Below are 14,186 nucleotides of genomic sequence, written 5' to 3'. Positions count from 1 at the left end.
CACATAGCCTAAGGATTTATTCACCTCATTAGAAATCCTACTTTTCCTACCCTGCCTGCAGCGCTGTTCCTCATCCTGGCGAGGTGTCTCAGGTATGCCAGATGACTGTGAACAGTGTCCTAGTGACAGGACTACTGGAGTCTGGGAGTTTATTTCCACATGTGCCAGTCCTTGGGAAGGTGATGAGCTTCAAGTGTATCCATGGAGATGTCAAAAGATTGTTGTATCCTGTAATTGTCAGTAGTGATTTCCCTTTGTTTTGGGATTTGGTGGGGAAAGCACTACCGCCTGAATGATAGCTCCGCTGATAACCAGGTCATGACTGAAGAAACCTGATCACACGCCATGGCTGATGAGATTCAGTTGTTGATACTGGTTGGCAACAAGGGGGAAAAAGCATCCCCTGAAGTCAATATCCCTGAACTTGAGTTGTCCAGGGGAAACTTTGGAAATGCCCAGCTCAGGGACTTTGGTAAAAAAAATACTTGGGGAAAAGTAAGGGTGCTAAATGTTGTTGCCCAGGAGCCAGGAACTGGTGTTTGGTTTCCGCGTTTGGCTAGGCATAATGATCGGTTATGTCAAGGGATCAAGGTAACGGGCCAGGCAAAAGAGTTCCTCCTCAAGGCACAATCCAAGGAGTATAGTCCGTTGACTCGGGTGAAACAATTTAAACCTGGGGATTGGGTGCCTGTCTTGGTACTCACCATGGGGAACAAATTCCTCGCCAAGTGTCAAAGACTCTATGAAGTTTTGGAAAGGGTTTGTGAGAGCCAATATACAGTTTACCAACCAACGAGAAGGAAGCCCCACCAGGTATGTCATATAGACTTGGTAAAGCCATGATGGGATGGGGCTAACAATTGGTTCGGTGAAGGTGCCTAGCCCTCGGTTTTGGGCAGAGGGGTAGGTTATGTAGACAAGCAGCTGGCAGAATCCTGGATAGGAGATGCTGGGAGGGTTAATAGGACCAATATATGGGTCCAGGTTTGTTAGGAATGATAATATGAGATGGGCGGAACTAGTTAATCCAATCTTCAATCCAGAAGGACAACTGAGCTGTTCATTCCTTGTCTGGGAGTATAAGGTGCAAACACCTCTGGTATTTGGATCTGTGTATGCATGGTGTATGACCTGTGTAAGTTGCTTAGATTCTGCAAGAGGCCTGGAAATTGAACTTTGAATATTGAACTGATGAATTGCTCTGTTTCTGATACTGCTGTTTGGACTCTTTGCTGTTATTACTTCCGCTGGAAGCTTATGGAGTTAATAAACCTTCCTATTTGGACAAGAAACTGTGTGCCTGTGTGAACACTGACAACTACCAATCAGCTAAATCCCTACAGTAGTAATAAATGCCCCCTACTGTGAGTGAAAATCTTGCAGTGCAAACAAGTCATGCAGTAACATTTTAGTTTGATCATAGATCACATTTATATTCATAAAAAAACACAGCCCATGATGGAAATAAGATAGCATGATTGTTGGCAAGCAGGGACCTTCCCTGATCCTTAAATTAACCATACAGATGAGATAGCTGTCGGCCATAAACATGAGCACTCACAGATGATTGGACTCGATTCGATAGGAATTGAATTAGAGTAGAATGTCCTGAAATCTGCAGGTCCTGCAGAATTCAAACAATGTAAGATTTGATTTGCACGAATTGCTCAAAAAAAGGATGTCACTACTTATAGACTGCTACATGGACTTCTCCAACACGTCTCCCTTTCTCATGTTCACTCTTACTGAATGCCTGCTTAAAATTAGATAACACAGCTCAAAGTGCTCACCACACTGCCCAATCCATACTAACATCTTTCTTCCTGTTCATCTCTTCTCTTTTCTCCTCGCCTCTGTGCCTGTTTTTTTCCACTTATCATTTCTCTTACAGCTAGTTTTAAATTATCTAAAAAGTCTACTATTTTACATAATGGCGACAAACAGAGGCATGATTCACATGTCCATAAGGAGCATCATTAGTACCATACATTGTCCTACTCACTGGTGGACAAAGACAGAAGTCTATACCTCTTGGGCCCCTGTCCGGCTGCACAAATTTCACCAATACAATATCCGCCCCTGGTCCTATACTAGAACTTTGCAGGTCTCTTTCTCTCATCTCAAGTCTAACTTTCTGAGGCCACTTAAACACATTAAAACAAGCAGATGCTACTACTAGGAAGAATTCAACTCTTGGTCACTTGCTGTGCAAGGAACTACAATACTGCTCCTTTTACTATAATAAAGGTCTGTTACAGTCCCATTCATAGTGATTGGCCAGGGGTGCCGCTGTGTTGTCTATAAGGAAAATACAGCACGTTCGTTTATGCCTCCATTATGGCTGTTCTCACAAAAGTTAGTAGAGAGATATACAAGAAAAGAACAAACTATCTTACAAACATAAATCCGATTGATGAGATATTAAATCTTTTTATAGTCTGGATCAGTGAGACAAAGACAAAAACCAATGATGAAAGCTAATTATCCAAATTAAGTAATTGAAATAAAAATAAAAATGTTTTTCTTTTATTCAATCTCATGTTTTTGTTCCAGTGAACTGCTCACAAAACTCCCATTTTTCTCCGATAAACAGTAAGGCAGAATGTGATCACAATTCTCAGCTCAATGACCAAGTGATCATCATTAGGGCTACCAAATAACTAAAATAGGATATATTTTATAATTACATGAGTCAAAATGATTTAACCCATATGTGTTATTCACAAAGGTCAACACGGAATTAGCGATGAGCAATTTTGGCAATGAGTTTCTCCTACTAGCTTTTTATTTTTAATTGCAAGATGTTTAGTAGAGGTTTATAATAGAGAATTTAGAGGCACATCACAAAAGTTTTCTCTTTCTTTTTTTTTTTTAATTTTGTTAGTCAGCCAAATTAATTAGTATCAGTTGTTTTTCATTTTTTTCTGACTGATTTATGACATGATAATAGTCACAGGAATAACGGCTGGTATTTGCAGACGTGCCCTTTTGTTCCAACGGTTTCTTTGAAATAACCTAGAATGTTCTATAACAAATGACTTGCTATTCCCATCGGCAGGAACCTCAGGTGAACTCTCACCTCCTCTTATCACATGACAAGTTGCACTTGCTTTCACTAAAAGACAAAGCCATGGCTCGATTCTTCATCAATAACATATTGTGGAAAGATACTTTTCTCTCTAAGGGCAAAGTGACAAGAACTTTAAGTCTAAAAAGATCCGGTAAATCTACTGTAAGAAGTCACAAAGGTACCGCTTCATCCATGTACTTTACTTTTTCCATTTTGTTATCTATTTTTCTGGCTGTGTTATTTTTTTATGTCTTATCTATAAAAATATCTAAAAAAAAACAACTTATTAAAAGTTTAATTTCGATATAATTTGCAATTTTACAGTTTTGAATTTAGGTAGATCTTCCCTGTATACTTACTTAAAAAGTTCATTGCGGGATATAGCTCGGTTTGTTTGGGGATCTACAGCATAAACCATCAAGTCGCACTGAGTGTAGTCCTCTTCTGAAAAACCATCTCCATATCTTCTGGCTCCAATCGATTCCACTACAACGGCTGCTCCTGGGATCTGATCCTGTACATAACGTTCTAAAATACTGAAAGGAAATACAAACAAGACTAACTCAGTATATAAAGCTTAGAAACCTTTTCTTTCAACTTACATGCATTCTGCTTCGATAGATGTTGGAAACAGCAGGCTTTTTTTTACAGTATTTTAAGAAATACAAAATATATACAGTACAGACCAAAAGTTTGGACACACCTTCTCATTTAAAGATTTTTCTGTATTTTCATGACTTTGAAAATTGTACATTCACACTGAAGGCACCAAAACTATGAATTAACACATGTGGAATTACACAAAATTACAAAAAAGTATAAAACAACTGAAAATATGTCTTATATTCTTGGTTCTTCAAAGTAGCCACCTTTTGCTTTGATGACTGCTTTGCACACTCTTGGCATTCTCTTGATGAGCTTCAAGAGGTAGTCACCGGAAATGGTTTTCACTTCACAGGTGTGCCCTGTCAGGTTTAATAAGAAAAAGCAGCTAAGTAAAGAAAAACGAGTGGCCATCATTACTTTAAGAAATGAAGGTCAGTCAGTCCGAAAAATTGGGCAAACTTTGAATGTGTCCCCAAGTGCAGTTGCAAAAACCATCAAGCGCTACAAAGAAACTGGCTCACATGAGGACCGCCCCAGGAAAGGAAGACCAAGAGTCACCTCTGCTTCTGAGGATAAGTTTATCCAAGTCACCAGCCTCAGAAATCACAGTTTAACAGCAGCTCAGATTGGAGACCAGATCAATGCCAAACAGAGTTCTAGCAGCAGACACATCTCTTCAACAACTGTTAAGAGGAGACTTTGTGCAGCAGGCCTTCATGGTAAAATAGCTGCTAGGAAACCACTGCTAAGGACAGGCAACAAGCAAAAGAGACTTGTTTGGGCTAAAGAACACAAGGAATGAACATTAGACCAGTGGAAATCTGTGCTTTGGTCTGATGAGTCCAAATTTGAGATCTTTGGTTTCAACCATCGTGTCTTTGTGCGATGCAGAAAAGGTGAACGGATGGACTCTACATGCCTGGTTCCCACCGTGAACCATGGAGGAGGAGGTGTGATGGTGTGGAGGTGCTTTGCTGGTGACACTTTTGGGGATTTATTCAAAATTGAAGGCATACTGAACCAGCATGGCTACCACAGCATCTTGCAGCGGCATGCTATTCCATCCGGTTTGCATTTAGTTGGACCATCGTTTATTTTTCAACGGGGGCCGCCGGAGAGTTGACTATGAATATTTTTTTTTATTTTTTACTTTATAATTCTTTTTTAACTTGCAAGTACCATGGTACCCGTGTTGGAGGAGAGTCTCATCTCCTCCAGACCTCGGTACCATCCGCGCATTGAACCGCATAACATCCGCATGTATACATGCGGATGTTATGCGGTTCAATGCAAGTCAATGGCGGCGATTTCGCACAATAAATGGTTGTGCTGCGGATTTTTCATAATCCACAGCGGAAATTTCCGCAACATGTGCACAGCGCATGAGGACTATCATTAGGAAACATGGCAAACATCTTAACAAGCGATTTTAATGCATTTCCGAGGCGGAAATACATTAAATCCGCACCGTGGGCACACAGCCTAATAATGAAGTTATCAAGAGAGGCTGCTGATTAACTGCAGCCTTCACTATTCTATCAGAGAGTAAGAACAGTGTTTCTTCCACTATTATAGAAGAATGTAACAGTCATATAACATTATATAAGGTGAGTAGAAGGGGACTAAGTGTTGAGATCATTGGGATGGCACATATCCGGGACCCTGGGTCTGTTAATGAAGGTTGTCCACTAGTAGACTATACTTTATTTCAATCAATAACATATTGTGGAAAGATACTTTTCTCTCTAAGGGCAAAGTGACAATAACTTTAAGTCTAGCAAGATATCGTAGTCTACTGTAAGAAGTCACAAAGGTACCACTTCATCTCTAAACTCTATAATTTAAAGAGCACATGGCTTAAAGGGAACAGTGGTCATAGGCAACCATCACCTCAGGGCATCTACTGCATTTATCATACATGTCATGAAAAGCTATTGAAAAAGCTTTTGACAAATAGACACCTCAACATTGAAAATACACACCAAGAATGAAAAGTTATGGGACTGGGAAAATCACAGGATCAATAATGATATGCAAATGAGGAAAAAATAGAAACAGTTTTCAAAATATCTTCATTTATTCATTATCAAGTTTGAACGCCGCACACAGGAATCCATGCATTTGCAATCTTTGGCTGTCATCAATCCCTTGTAGATTGTGAGACCTCATGGGCAGGGTCCTCTCTCCTCCTGTACCAGTCACTGACTCGTTTTTGTTCAAGATTATTGTAATTGTTTTTGCTTTGCATACCCCTTTTTTCGCATGTAAAGGAAAAAAATAGCTCTATAATAATAAATAATAATTATAATATCAATGATTGTCTAAAGAATGTCCTTTCATACTGGATGCACTTTGGTACACAAATCATCAAGATTCACTACTTTCCAATGACATCTCAGATGTGCTCGAAGGGAGACAAATGCAGAGATGTTGCATTCCATGATAGAATTTTTAGACCATGCAGGTTGTTTGCAGTAGCTTCAGCAACATGCAGCCTGGTGTTGTGTTGAAAATCTGCTCCTTGGACACTTTGGATAAATGTCTGTTTCACTGGTTCCCTGACCATATCAATGTAACGGTGAGCTCTTAGTGCTCCTGGAATAAAATCTAGAAGGATAAAGCTAACATACATTATGTCATCCCACACCATAATCCCGGGATTAGGATTACTGTGACAAACCCTTGTGAAGGCCTCTTCATAGTTTTGCCCACGTGTTCCTTTCAAATTCAAAGAATGGGGCATAGTGAACCATTCTGTACTGCAAGTTAAGTTAGATGTTACATACCAAGCCTCAGACATCAAATAGTGTCTACATAAACCATCAGTAGGCATTTGAATTACATTGGTCTCTGAGCTAGACCTCCATTAAACTCACACCAACACTCTCAAGGGCTATCATGGTGCAGCTATCATGGCAATGTAGGCTGGAATGGCGGTCTATCTGCTTCAGCAATGAGTCTCTCTTTTGTCTTGCAATCATAGTTGTAGATTGCTCAGAAGACCACATGGGCAACACCAAGTAGAGGCCTTCACGAGCAAACATGAAAGTGTCCAAGGAGACATTTTTCAACATGAAAATGCCAGGATGCATGTTTGTCATGCAACTATGAGCATCCTACATGGTCTAAACATGCTAACATGGCCTGCAGTGCCTACGGACTTGCTTTACATCAAGCACATCTGGGACTTCATTGGTTGACAATTGCAAAAGGAAGCTACCAGCAAGATATCTTGATGATTTGCATTCCCAAATGCATTTGTCATGGCAGAACATTCCTCAGACAACCAATAATAACCTCGATAATAGCATGCAAAGTTGTCTAAGTGTAGGAATCTCTGCTAGTGGTGCTCATACTTAATACTGAATATATCGAGATGTGTTAAAAATGTTCTTTCCATTTTTTCATCATTTGCATATCATTAACATGCCTATTAAACCTGAGATTGCCATAATTACATGACTTTTTCGTTTTGGTGTTGCAATCAAGATTACAATGCCCTCTGCAGGCTAAATCTGCAAGCTGTAGACAGATAATTTTTATCAGTGGAACTTATTTCTGATAACTTTTGCAACAGGTAGACTATTCATTGATGCCATCATTGGGAGTAGCAAAGATGGGACAAATTGGACTTCAATTTATTTAAACTCAATATTGCCACCCAAGCAAAACACAAATTGTGAAAACTGCCATATGAAATGAGACACAAAAACATTGATCACAAATTTACGGCATTGTACCAAAAGTGATAACTTGAAAAATGTTGGAGTCTGACAGCAACGACTAACAATGATCTTGAGAACAGAACTCTGGAGTACTCTTTTCGAATGGGGTGGTGTATATGATTCATGGGCAATAATTTACAATCCAGACTCTTAAAAATTTACTGTGGGTAGAGCTGTACACTTATCATAAATAAAGTTTCCAGTTTCATATAATAGTTAGCATTTGACAAAACCCAGCCAGTTGTAATCTGCATTGTTCAGTACTATTCTCCAGAATTAATATGAATAATAATAGCCACAATGGAGAGATTAGTGTTTCCAGCAATTACAGTAATTTGTTAGGGTTTTGTTTGATGTGTCATCAGGCAAATCCTCGGCTATGGAATCGAGGAACAATGTAGACTGAAATGACCGGCTTTCCAGAGCCAGCTATTTATGTGACGTCTAGTGGGGACAGAAACTAATATCAAACCATTTGAAATGTGAAACCATTTTCATAACGACACTGTAAATCTTAAGTACATATGCCATGAACTCCAAGGAGTCATTGACAGTCCCTATGTTTAAACAATCAGCCAATTCATTTGCAAGGTTGTAGAAGCAAAGGATTTAAACCCTTAAATGTACAGATCTCATCCTTAGATACTGGAGAAGGGTAGACTGCAGTATTTAATTATAGCTTTGTAGAATTCATACGTTGGCATAGCTAAGTCACGTCTCTTCACTGACATGAACCGAGAGGTTGAGGACGCAGAGTGGAAAAAAGATAATGCAATTAGAGTGGCAAAGCAGAGAAGATGGCTGTATAACTTATCAAATAAAGTTTATTCTCCCTTTCATACAAGAATTAAATATTGCAATGCTTTAAGTGGTTAACTTATTTTATTCTCAAGGCTTTTTTAAATTTTAGCATTCAAAGCTTAGTCTTCCATTGTGATAAATATTCCATCAGCGGCCAGCTGTACTTCAGAACTGCTCTGTTAAACATGATAGGCTTTGAGAGGCCAGATGATTAACCATGCCAGGTTCCATCATTCTCCTCCATTGAATGATGGATGGTATGTGTGGTCTGTTAATAAACACTTAGTCACTGTTGTAGTTTCATGTAAGATGGAAAAAGTGTTCTAGGGATCTATAGAAGGAATATTTTTGCATTAAATGGTCGCATTTTCAGATGTGATCTTAGAATTTCTGTCCAAATTATGGCACTCTAGAGGGTATGGAGTGCTAATGGGGGCCCCGGCCCTTGTATACTGTAAATCTAAAGAACTAGTCACTCGCATAGATATGAGATAGTCAGACATTTATTTGCATTACAAAACTGAGAGTACAGTATTTCAATCATTGACTCTGACCTTCATCAGATACACAGATGGTTTTTGCAATGAGACTTTGATCAAGCAGTGAAAAAGCGCTATACCTGGAACACAGGATGCCGCCAGTGGTGAGAGCATAATGACCAAAAGGTTGTGCACTCATTTTTGGATTGCAAATAAATTTCCCACTATTTCATATCTAAGTGCATAGTTATTTGGATTTACAATGTGATCTCTTAAGGGGTAATGTGTTAAATAGGCAATCTGCAAATCAATTATTTACAAACATACACAAATATATGTTCCAACAGGAGAAAGAAAAAATCTTCAGGCACCGCTGTGTGATATTTATATTGCTGAACACCAGCAATGGTAACGGACAATAAAGGTGGTGCAAAGGATAAAGTGTGGCATCTACGAAACAAGTAGAAAAATGAATAGCAGCACTCACAAAGTCCTTTGGCTAAAAAGTCTTTTATGTCATAGTATTTTGGACAATCAGGTGCAGCGGTCTATTTGAGGTGCAGGGGAGACATGGGGGAGACGCGAGAGGAAGACGGCCGGTTCGCGTCTTACAAACTCTTCTACGGGTCCAAACCCGTGCTTTGTGCTAATATCATGTTCCAGAAACCAGGCCACATTTCCATATATAAATCTTGTGTTAATATTTTTTGCTCCAGCCAGGACTCCATATTTCAGAATCTAAATACTTTGTGCTAATAGCATGCTCTAGAAACCAGGCCACATTTCGGCATACAAATCTTTTGTGCTAATATTTTTGCTCCAGCCAGGAGTACAAATTTCATAATCTAAATTCTTTGTGCTAATAGCATGATTCAGAAACCAGGGCACATTTCAGTATATAAACCTTTTGGGTTCATATTTTTTCAAGTCTCCGGCCACAGAACCTCCACTTGTTTACCCACTACAGTTGGGGTGAGTGAGAGCCCGTCAGCTGTTATGGAAGTGGACATGCCTGCTGTTTTTATTTCAATGAGCACACCTCATGCTTCTCAATCCACCAGAACATCTCCGCCTGCACCTCATTTACAGTCCAGCAGTTTGTCGTGTTCACCCAACTCCACCCTCTCTCAGCACAGCAGCCAGCCCTTTGTCCCGCAGTTGTGGTCATGTAAAAGATTTTTTCCTCCTACACATGCCAAAACTAAGAGCTTGAACTCCAACATCTCCAATCTGTTGGCCACTGAAATGCTGCCTTTCTAACTGGTGGATAACGACAGTTTCCGAAAGCTGATGGCTGTCACAGTCCCCCAGTACCAGCTGCCCAGTCACCATTACTTCTCTAAGAAAACTGTGCCTGCGCTACACCATCATATCACAAACAACATCACCCATTCCTTGAAAAAATCTATTTCTGACAGAGTGCAATTCACCACTCACACCTGGACGAGCAAGCATGGATAGGAGAGTTACATCTTGCTGATTGGGCACTGGGTGACTCTGGTGGCTGTGGGGGCAGGCGGGGAAAGGGCTGTTCCACAAGTCTTGGAATCCCCAAGGCTTGTGGGACAAACCTCTTTATCGAACACTTCCTCCCCTGCTTCTGCTTCCTCCATCTCCTTTAGGGCCACCACTTGCGCCATTAAACTTTGTCTTAATGAGACATGTGTTCCAACAGTGCATAGAGAATCTCCCCCACCTCTGTTTTGCGCAGCTAGAGCTCACTGCAATAAGGCAGTGATTAAATAAATATGCCTTAGAGATCACAGTCACACAGCTCAAGAGTTGTGGACAGCTATCGAGGCCGAGTTTGAGGAATGGCTGTCTCCACTGAACCTAGATCCAGGAAAGGCCATGTGCGAGAACAGTGTGAACCTGGTGTCAGCCCTTTTGCCAGGGCAACCTCACACACATGCCTTGCATTGTTCATGTCCTCAGCCTGGTGGTACACCAATTTATCCGCCACTATCCCAGCCTGGATGCGCTGCTGCATAAAGCACAGTCGCTGTGTGCTCCTTTCCGCCATTCGCATCCGCAGGTCATTGGCTTGCATTGCTTAACTGGTCTTTCGGCCTACCAGTTAACCGGTTGATATGCAATGTGCCAACACGGTGGCATTCCATTCTGCACATGTTGCAGCGGCTGTGTCAGCAGCGATGAGCCCTGGTGCAGTACCTCATTTTGCATAGCTTGGGCCAACACAGTATGAACGTAGTGCAAATCATGCTTGCGGAGTGCACACAGATGAAGGACCTCTGCACCTTCTGCACAGTTTCAAAATGGCTGCTAAGCTGGCATCACAATTCCAGTCATCTACATGCTGGAGCACACTTTAGATAGTCTGCAGGAGTAGGCAGTGGTTTCAGAGGAAGAAACAGAGGTGCAGAAGGCATTACAATATCTCTAAGTTCCAGACTGTTGTCACACAAGCAGGTGCCAAGGGAGGGTGGATTACAGTGATTGAGGGTGGCTCATGGTACCAGACAAACTGTTAGTGAAGGTGCAGGAGCCAAAGAACAAATGGAGGGGGATGAAGAGGAAGAGGTAATGGGCGCGCCACAGTCAGGAGATGAAGAGGATAATGATACTGTGAAGACCCAGGGTCTTCCGTGGGTGTAACGCTACTCAGAAAACACAGGGTGAGGGTAAAACAGCATGGCAATACTTTATTGAACCACAAAATGGACAATAAACACACAGAACAGTCCAAGCAAATACACAAGATGGTACAACATTACACAGTCTCACCTTTCCTTCTCCACCCACCTGGGAGAGAACAGCTGCAACTTTGGAGACTTCCAGGACTGACTACCTCAACCAGTGGCCCCCCGCTTCTGGTGGGCCCCCACAGAGAGGAGGTAGCGGTAAGCTTAGGAAGCTAGCAGTACAAGACCAGGAGACCCGAGGGTCCCAACCTGGCCTCTCTGAGAGTTTCCATGGAGCCAGATGACCGGCGGGTCCTAATCTGGCTTCTCCGAATGTCTCAGTGGGTTGCATGCAACCGGTGGGTCCCTCCTGGCAGCCCCAAACAACATATCCATGGGGCCAGGTGACTTCTTCGTTCCAACATGGTTTCCCCAAAATGTATCCATGGTCTCTCTGATAGTTAATGGAGCAGATCCCTATCTTTCTAGTCAGAGCTATATAACCTTAGGCTAGAATGGTATAGAATTCAAATCTGTGTTTTTTTGCGTAATGCCATGCTATCCATCTGTTGTCCTGAAGGATGTCTCTCATTCTCCTTGAAAAGTCTTTCTGATGCTCCTTGATTCTGCTTCCCAAGTCTGACTGCTACAAAAACACATGTCTCTTCTGCTTCTCTGAGCTCAGCCCCCTGAATGGCTGAACTGCTCTCACCCCCCCCCCAAAGCTAAGTGTGCATTAGTGGAGATTAGTAATGAGCGAGCATGCTCGTTTCTCGAGATTTACGAGCATGCTCGGGTGTTTTCCAGAATATCTTCAGCATGGTCGGGTGTTATGTTTTCGTCACTCCGTGCTCATAATTTGCGACTGACAGCTTTAATACATGTGAGGAATGCCTGTTTCAAAGGCATTCTTCACACGTATTAAAGCTGTCAAACAGTCGCAAATCATGAACACTGAGTGACGAAAACATAACGCCGTGCACCGCTGAAGATACTCGGAAAGCACCTGAGCATGCTCGCCAAAAGGGTTAACAGAACATACTAACTCATCACTAGTGGAGGTATCTTTTTCAGGTCGACTCCATCACCTGGGTCTACATGTGAGACTCCCTGTGGTGAAGGCTCAACCGGATCTTCTTTCGACACTTACACAATGGGCCTAGACGATTTTTGAACAATTGTTAGAGGCTCCAGAGATACTAATGAGATTAGTGGAATGCTGGACACTTTATAAGTTAAATTAGTGAACATAAACTGACGAGCAAGAAGAACATTAAAAAAACACAGCCATAAATCTCTAATAAAACACAATAAGGTATTTCTCTTGGATTAACAAATCTAATCGTCTGGCTAATTAATATTTTAAGTTGTATTGTCATAGATACCCTCTCTGTTGTCCGTGGATGGCGGAAGGAGACGGAGGAAGCAAGCTTGAGTGTTACTCCACCACCAACACACCAAAAACTTGGACCTCATGGAAGCACCCAACACATGAGTACCTTCTTGCTGCACTATCTACAACATGATGCCCGTATTGTTAGAATCAGAAATAGTGCTGACTACTGGGATGCCACTCTGTTAGATCCAAGGTACAAGAGTAAATTTTGCCAGATGTTTACCTCCCTGGAAAGGGACATGCACATGCCGGAGAATCGAAACAAGTTTCTAGACAATCTTAACAGTAGTTTTCCCCAAGACAGCAGTGTGTCACACAGTGTTTATCGCAGTTGTAGACTTCCAACCCACGGAACTGTCAAATCGTCAATGCAAAAACATTAGCAGTAGCAGTGTAATTGGCTGAAGCAATTTCTGTGAGTCCTTTCACACAATTTTTAGACCAGCCTGTGCACCAGCAGAACAGAGTACAAGTCTGACACATAGTGAACGAATGGAGAGGATCGTGCAGGAGTTTCTCGAGCTCAATATCAATGCCATCAGGGGGGTTTGGACTCTTTTGCTTTTTGATCTTCAAAAATGGAAGAGTGGCCTGAGCTCACCTATCGTGCTTTGGAAGTTTTGTCATGCATGGCTGCCAGCGTTCTCTCAGAATGTTTCTTCAGCGCTGCTGGTGGTGTCCTGACAACCTGACGAACAAGTGCAGCTGACTGTCCAGCGAAAGTGTAGACCATCTAACTTTCATCAAGATGAACAAGTCATGGATCTCCAACGACTTTTGCACCCCAGTCGCTGACTGGGCAGACTAGGTGGTGGTGTAGTATTTGATGTGCTGCATTGACCTTGCGTTATTGCAGTCTGTGACACCTTTGTTGTGGTTTCTATACCTGCTATTGCTACTGCTGCAGATGTTACAAACAATTTTTGAAATGTGGAAACTCCAAGTTGGGTCTCCATCTAGTGGGTTGCCTGTAGTGGAAGTGGTGTCAGAGCCCCATTATAATATTTCTACTATAGGGAAATTGATGCCACTTTAGTGGTGTCTGCCCTTAATTTTTTGAAATGTAGAGACTCGAAACTGAGTTTCCATCTGGTGGCTTGCCTGTAGTGGAAGGGGTGTCAGAGCCCCATTATAATATTTCTAATCTAGAAAAATTTATGCCATTTTAGTGGTGTCTGCCCTTAATTTTTTTTAAAATGTGGACACTCCAAGTTGGGTCTCCTTCATGTGTGTTGCCTATAGCATTAGGGGATCCCAGACCGGCAGGTCTGCACTTACTTTCAGTCAACTACCTGTGTTACTATCCTTACACTTTTTTACCAATAGTAGTCTATGAAACTGATGTTTGTGCCACCTGAGTGTGGCTGAGCAGAAAAGCAGTTTGGCCTTTAGCATGAGGTATCAGGGCTCCCAGCGCAGCAGGCCTACACTGGTCCCTTACCCACCTAATCTTAAATTGAACTTAAA

General features: G+C 41.7%; 1 protein-coding gene across 1 annotated transcript in view; it reads right to left on the bottom strand.

Moving 5' to 3' along the window:
• PCDH15 (protocadherin related 15) overlaps window positions 1-14,186 on the bottom strand; it is a 2,836,044-nt gene that overhangs the window by 187,627 nt on the left and 2,634,231 nt on the right. The window contains exon 29 of the mRNA XM_073685487.1: window positions 3,430-3,606. Coding sequence (XP_073541588.1) covers window positions 3,430-3,606 — 177 coding nt within the window. The remainder of the gene's footprint in view (window positions 1-3,429; window positions 3,607-14,186) is intronic.

The sequence above is a fragment of the Phyllobates terribilis genome, unplaced genomic scaffold (genome assembly GCF_046119375.1).
Source record: "Phyllobates terribilis strain yellow unplaced genomic scaffold, ASM4611937v1 Scaffold_5__5_contigs__length_657084704, whole genome shotgun sequence".
Classification (NCBI taxonomy): domain Eukaryota; kingdom Metazoa; phylum Chordata; class Amphibia; order Anura; family Dendrobatidae; genus Phyllobates; species Phyllobates terribilis.
Note: the sequence above shows the minus strand (reverse complement) of the source record. Positions and strands in the feature narration are given on the sequence as shown.